General features: G+C 47.2%; 1 protein-coding gene and 1 pseudogene across 1 annotated transcript in view; both read right to left on the reverse strand.

The window, feature by feature from the left end:
* VHL (von Hippel-Lindau tumor suppressor) overlaps positions 1–5,307 on the reverse strand; it is a 9,298-nt gene extending 3,991 nt beyond the window's left edge. The window contains exons 1-2 of the mRNA XM_017501507.2: positions 4,809–5,307; positions 374–496 (exon numbers count right to left, since the gene is read on the reverse strand). Of these exons, the coding sequence (XP_017356996.1) occupies positions 374–496; positions 4,809–4,989 (304 nt within the window). The 5' untranslated portion in view covers positions 4,990–5,307. The remainder of the gene's footprint in view (positions 1–373; positions 497–4,808) is intronic.
* Positions 5,308–5,730: 423 nt separating this feature from the next.
* Positions 5,731–5,858, reverse strand: LOC119467359 (annotated as a pseudogene).
* Between the last annotated feature and the right edge of the window lie 1,466 nt (positions 5,859–7,324).

Below are 7,324 nucleotides of genomic sequence, written 5' to 3' on the forward strand. Positions count from 1 at the left end.
AAGAAATAAGCCAAAATATCTCAGGCTGTACACATTGTTCTCCTGGGTCTCCAGGTCACAATTTGGCCAGGGAAACAAAAGGCATTCATAATTCTACAACTCTACAAAACTAACCTATGATGTAACACCTTCATCTCACTTGTTTCTTAAGAGCCCAAAGTGCTTTTGAGACACCATAACATTTTTGTTTAACACAGAACATACAAATACATCACTTCCATTTATTTATGGTACAGAATAAGATACAGAAAGATTGGATACTTTGCCTGACATCAGGCAAAAATTAAAGACTGGGCTTAATTTTTCAAGTGGCCTATCTGATACTTTTTACAACAAACCATATCTTTTTAAAAAGTAAGACTGAAATCAGTACCTGGCAGTGTGATATTGGCAAAAATAGGCTGTCCGTCAACATTAAGAGATGGCACAAATAATTCAGTTTGGTTAACCAGTAGCCCATCGTGTGTCCCTGCATCTCTGAAGAGCCAAAGGTGACCTATTAGGAAAAGCAAAGGTTGTTAACGAGCCACACTGGTCTGTCAGGGCACCTATTCTCTCCATTTCCCCTGATCTACACAAAAAGTTTGCCTCTTACTCTGCTTACATGGCATACAAAGCCCTTCTAGTAACATCTCAGTGAGTCCTCACAACAGATCCATTTACAGACGAGAAAACAGGTCTGAGAGGGCAACTGACATACTCAAGGTACAAGACAGTAAGCAAAGAACACATACTTGAAGCTCTATATCCCATGCTCTTTCTGCCACCATGGTGGAAAAGGGATGACTAGGTCAAGTATGTGATTACAAATCACAGCAAACCCTGCAAACTAAAGAGAGAAAGCCACTGACTCCTCAAATCAGTGCTCCTTAAAAACAAGGAAGTGCAAAAACATGTCGAGAGAAAATTCATCAAACCCTAAGATCTGTGCATTTTACTGGGGGTAAATTATAACCGAATTTTCAAAAGAAATACATCACATACAAAAGAGGGCAGAAAGCAAGCCTCCAGCCCTAAGATTCTGTTTAAGGTAGGAGAAGGTTGTCTCAGAATAAATACAGCACTTGTTCCTGGGGTGATAATTTTAAAAATGTAAACTGGTAATTTTTAAAAATTTTGATAAAATATACACAAAATTTACCATTTTATTTTATTTACTTACTTACTTACTTATTTTTTGAAACAGAGTATTGCTCTGTTGCCCACACTGGAGTGCAGTGGCAGGATCTTGGTTCACTACAACCTCCACCTCCCAGGTTCAAGCAATTCTCCTGTTTCAGCCTCCCGAATAGCTGGGACCACGAATAGCTGGGACCATAAGTAGCTGGGATCACAGGCGCACACCACCACACACAGATAATTTTTGTATTTTTAGTAGAGACAGGGTTTCACCTTATTGGTCAGGCTGGTCTCGAACTCCTGACCTCAGGTGGATCCACCTGCCTCAAAAATTTACCATTTTAACAATTTTTAAATGTACAATTCAGTGGCATTATGTACCTTCAAAAGTAATTTCATTTTCTTAAGAGATGAGAGCTCAGGCCAGGTGCGGTAGCTAACGCCTATAATCTCAGCACTTTGGGAGGCCGAGGCGGGCAGATCATGAGGTCAGGGGTTCAAGACCAGCCTGACCAACATGGTGAAACCCTGTCGCTACTAAATGTACAAAAAAATTAGCTGGGAGTGATGGCGCATGCCTGTAATCCCAGCTACTCAGAAGGCTGAGGCAGGAGAATCACTTGAACCGGGGAGGCGGAGGTTGCAGTGAGCCAAGATCATGCCACTGCATTCCAGCCTGGGTGACAGAGCAAGACTCTGCCGTAAAAATAAAAATAAAGGCCAGGTGCGGTGGCTCACGCCTGTAATCCCAGCACTTTGGGAGGCCAAGGTGAGTGGATCACCTGAGGTCAGGAGTTCAAGACCAGCCTGACCAAAATGGAGAAACTCCATCTCTACTAAAATATGAAAATATGAAAAATTAGCTGGGGGTGGTGGCACTTGCCTATAATCCCAGCTACTTGGAAGGCTGAGGCAAGAGAATCGCCTGAACCTGAGAGGCAGAGATTGTGGTGAGCTGAAATTGCGCCATCGCACTCCAGCCTGGGCAACAAGAGCAAAACTCCATCTCAAAAAAATAAATTAATTAAATAAAATAAAAATAAAAAAAGAAATTAGCCAGGCATAGTGGAGCATGCCTGTAGTCCCAGATACTTTGGGAGGTTGATGCTCCAGGAGGACTGTTTGAACCCGGGTTAAGGGAGTAATGAGCCATGATCACACCACCGCACTCCAGCCTGGACAACAGCAGGATACCCTGTATCAAAAAAAAAAAAAAAAGAGACAGCGTCTTGCTATGTTACCAGAGTACAGAAACTATTCAGAAGCACCATCATAGCTCACTGCAGCCTCCATATAAGCTCACTGTAGCCTCCAACTCCTGAGCTCAGGTGATCTTGTCTCAGCTTCCCAAGTAGCTGGGACTATAAGCAGGCATCTGCCCTGCTAATTTTTCAAGAATTGGGGGTTTTTTGTTTTTGTTTTTTGCGTCAGACTCTCACTCTTGTCACCCAGGCTGGAGTGCCATGGCGCAATCTGGCTCACTGCAACCTCCACCTCCTAGGTTCAAGCAATTCTCCTGCTTCAGTCACCCAAGTAGCTGGGATTACAGGTGTCCAGCTAATTTTTTATTTTCAGTAGGGGTGAGGTTTTACCATATTGGCCAGGCTGGTCTCTTGCCAGGCTGGTCTCAAACTCCTGACCTTGTGATCTGCCCACCTTAGCCTCCCACAGTGCTGGGATTACAGGCATGAGCCACCACACCTGGCTTTTTTTTTTTTTTTTTTTTTTTAAGATAGAGACAGGGTCTAGCTGTATTACACAGGCTGGTCTCCAACTCCTGGGCTCAAGCAATCCTCCTGGCATGGCCTCCCAAAGTGCTGAGATCACAGGCATGAGCCACTGCACCCAGCCAATAAATTTTCATATTTCATATTAAATCAGGCACAGAAAAGTTTTACAGTAAAATACAAAATTCATACAATTTCCTATATAAAACAGGAGCCTACAGAAATGTTGATCACTGGAAATACTGTGTTCCTCATCTAACGTTAGGGGAAGTCTGGTGTAAAAGTTTATTAAGTATAACATCCTCAAGGAAGAAAAGATCTATCCAGATGCTTGCAAAAAGCTTCCATAAAAATTAAGTGAGATGGCCGGGCATGGTGGCTCACGCCTGTAATCCCAGCACTTTGGAAGGCTGAGCGGGGGGATCCCAAAGTCAGGAGACAAGACTATCCTGGCTAACACGCTGAAACCCCATCTCTACTAAAAATACAGGAAATTAGCCAGGTGTGGTGGCACACGCCTGTAATTCCAGTTACTCGGGAGGCTGAGGCAGGAGAATCGCTTGAACCCAGGAAGCAGAGATTGTAGTGAGCCACCAAGATCGTGCCACTGCATTCCAGCTTGGGCGACAGAATAAGACTCCGTCTCAAGAAAAAAAAAAAAAAGATTAAGGGAGACTAGGACTACTTCTCTGCTTTTAGGCCATGGGAAGATTAGCGCCAACACCTTAGATAAGGCCTAGTTATTCCTCACCTGGGTTTTCACAACTACCTAACCGCTTCCTCAACAGTAGTCTTCCCCCTCCAAACCTGCAAGCTGGGTGAGCTTTTCAGTATGTAAATCTGTCAATATCATGACCCTGATTAAAAACTTAAAACGGGCTGGGTGTGGTGGCTCACGCCTGTAATCCCAGAACTTTGAGAGGCCGAAGCAGGCGGGTCACGAGATCAAGACACGGTTACCATCCTGGCTAACATGGTGAAACCTCGTCTCCACTAAAAATACAAAAAATTAGCTGGGAATGGTGGCCCACGCCTGTAATCTCAGCTACTCGGGAGGCTGAGGTGGCAGAACCACTCGACCCCGGGGAGCGGAGGTTGCAGTAAGACGAGATCACGCCACCGCACTCTAGTTTGGGCGACAAAGACTCCATCACGGAAAAAAAAAAAAAAATTCTCGGGGAGAGATAGCATTAAGACAAATACCTAATGTAGATTACAGGGTGATAGATGCAGCAGACCACCACCATGGCACGTGTATACCTAACAAACCTGCATGATCTGCACGTGTACCCCATAACTTAAAGTATAATTTAAAAAATAATAATAAAATTTAAAAGATAAAAAAATTCAACGGCCCCATATTCCTAGGGGTAAAATCACCTTTTGAGCGTCCTCTCCCAAGACTCCAGGTCTCAACACATGCATATATAGAACTCTCGCCTCTTAACCTTGGGTTGGCCAGCTCCTACTCCATCCTGCTCCCTTCCTTCTCTGGGAAGCGCCCCTTAACTGAAACCACACAACCGCAACCCCTCCATCTCCCAGCAGGAAGGTAGGTGAAGCTCCCAAGCCACACACGCTCGGCTCTTCCGGCGCCAGCACGACCCTGGCTTGCTCCTGTTTGTGCATCTGGCTGTCTCCCCAGGAGGAATGTGTTCTCCACGGGGGCAGGGACTACGCAGAACTGGCCCACGCGGGTCATCAGGACTGAACAGATGGGGCGTTAAGGATTAAGCTTTTTAGGGGAAAATACACATGGGGCGGTGTGAGGAAGCCACCTTCAAATGCAAATTATTCAGCCTTATAAAGAATACTGTGACGCTTGAGAGCAGCGTCACCCTGGATGTGTCCCACCTCTTGGAGCCTCAGTTCCCCGTCTGCAAAATGGACCCCTGGGAGGAAGGGCTCCAGGAGACCGAGCTATCGTCCCTGCTGGGTCGGGCCTAAGCGCCGGGCCCGTACCTCGGTAGCTGAGGATGCGGCGGCCAGTGCCGGGCTGCAGCGTTGGGTAGGGCTGCGGCTCGCCGTTGAAGTTGAGCCACAGCGGCAGCACGACGCGCGGGCTGCGGTTGCAGAAGATGACCTGGGACGGCTCGCGCGAGTTCACCGAGCGCAGCACCGGCCGCGGCCGCCCGGCCTCCATCTCCTCCTAGGCGCCCAGCTCCTCCGGGATGGACTCTTCCGGGGCGGACTCCTAGGCGCCCGACTCCTCCGCCCCCACCTCGGCCTCTTCCCAGTTCTCCGCCCTCCGGGACATTCCCTCGGCGACCCAGACCACCCAGGCCGAAAGCCGCGGGATTTGCGGGCCGGTCGCGGGGCGGAGCTACGTGCGCGCTCCCGAACCGACCTCTGTAGTCTTCGCGCGCTCTCGGAAGGGGTTGAAACCCACTTGGGGGAAATAGCGGGCCAGAGGCTGTGCGCGTGCGCAAAGGGATCCTCAGCCGCAGGGGCAGTTCAAACGGAGGCGGAAGCTGAACGAAGCCGACGCTAGGCCAACTTACTTATTGTATTTGCACTATAAATTTTTCTTCACCCCTCTAAGGTTTGGGTTTTGGGTTTTTGTTTGTTTGTTTGTTTGAGACAAGGTCTCACTCTGTCGCCCAGGCTGGAGTGCAGTGACAACATCTCGGCTCACTGCAGCCTTGACGTCCCGCGCTCAAGTGAGCCTCTTACTTCAGCCTCCCGAGGAGTTGGCTGCAGGCGCGCACCACCATGCCCGGCTAATTATTTTTGTTTGTTGTTTGAGACGGAGTTTCGCTATGTTGCCTAGGCTGATCTCCTGGGTTCAAGTGATCTTCCTGCCTTGGCCTCCCAGAGTACAAGGATTACAGGTCTTAGACACTGTGCCTGGCCCACTAACTGAATTCTTATTTCTTTTTCTTCATATCAGACGCGCAATGCGCCGACTTCATAACAAGGTTCGTGGGTGGCACATCTCACACGCACACACACACACACACACACACACACACAGGAACACCCAATCATCATGCTTATAAATTACAAAAAGTCAACTAACTGAATTCTTATTACAAGATATGGGTGGTTAGTAAAGAAGAAAGACTAATTAGACCTACTCCGTGCAGAGCACTCTGGTGCAAATTGGAAAATGAGATATTTACTTTTTTTTTTTTTTTTTTTAGACGGTCTCTCCCTCTGTCGCCAGTCTGGAGTGAAAGTGGCGCTATCTTGGCTCACTACAACCTCTGACTCCCTAGTTCAAACGATTCTCCTGTCTCAGCCTCCCCAGTAGTTGGGATTACAGGCATGCACCACCATGCCTGTCTCATTTTTTAGTAGACACGGGGCTTCACCAGGTTGGCCAGGATGGTCTCGATCTCCTGACCTCATGATCCACCTGCCTCAGCCTCCCAAAGTGCTGGGGTTACGGGCATGAGCCACCGCGCCAGGCGAGGTATTTACTTTAGAGCAATTAAAACTACAAACATAAGCAATCGTGAACTTTATTTATAAATATTTATTAAGGCCCTACGGTGTACTACGTACGGTGCTAGGTGTTGAAAATACTGTAAAAACCAGTCATGTTTCCTGCCTTCACAGTACTTCAATAAAAGGGTCATATGGTAATCAATTACACAAAAGAAATACAATTGCAACTATGACTAGCACAACAAAAAGAGACAGGGTACTATGGAAGGCTAAAGATCTGGGGGTCAAGGAAGATGGTACACAATTCTGTGTAATTAAATATTCAATGATGTGGGATGTACTCAAGTGGAGAAGCATCTCAGAAAAAGAAGGATTCAGAGAGTTTTATATTAGTCAAAAATAAATAAATTTTTGTTTTTTTGAAACAGTCTTGCTTTATTGCCCAGGCTGGAGTGCAGTGGCGTGATCTTGGACCACTGCAACCTCCATCTCCCGGGTTCAAGCGATTCTTGTGCCTCAGCCTCCTGAGTAGCTGGGGTTGCTGGTGTGTGGCACCACTCCTGGGTAATTTTTGTACTTTTAGTAGAGACGGGGTTTCACCATGTTTGCCAGGCTGGTCTTGAACTCCCGACCTCAGGTGATCTGCCTGCCTTGGTCTCCCAAAGTGCTAGGATTATAGGCATGAGCCACCATGCCCGGCTCAAAAATAAATTTCAAGTAGAAAGAAAAAAATCCATCAAGTACCAGGCACTGTGCTAAGCATTCCACATGAATTAAACCTATGTCATTATCTCCATTTCACAGCTAAGGAAACAGAAGGGTACATAAGAATGTGAAGGCCAAGGTGCCAAATGCCTGTAATCCTAACACTTTGGGACCCCGAGGCAGGCCAATCACTTGAGTCCAGGAGTTTGAGACCAGCCTGGGCAACATAGTGAAGTCCTGTCTCTACAAAAAAATGAAAGAATTAGCCGGGAATGGTGGCATGCACCTGCAGTCCCAGCTACTCAGGAGGTTGAAGCAGGAGGATCACTTGAGCCTGGGAGGTCGAGGCTGCAGTGAGCCATGATCATGCCACTGCACTCCAG

Source organism: Cebus imitator, unplaced genomic scaffold (assembly GCF_001604975.1).
Source record: "Cebus imitator isolate Cc_AM_T3 unplaced genomic scaffold, Cebus_imitator-1.0 Scaffold281, whole genome shotgun sequence".
Lineage (NCBI taxonomy): Eukaryota > Metazoa > Chordata > Mammalia > Primates > Cebidae > Cebus > Cebus imitator.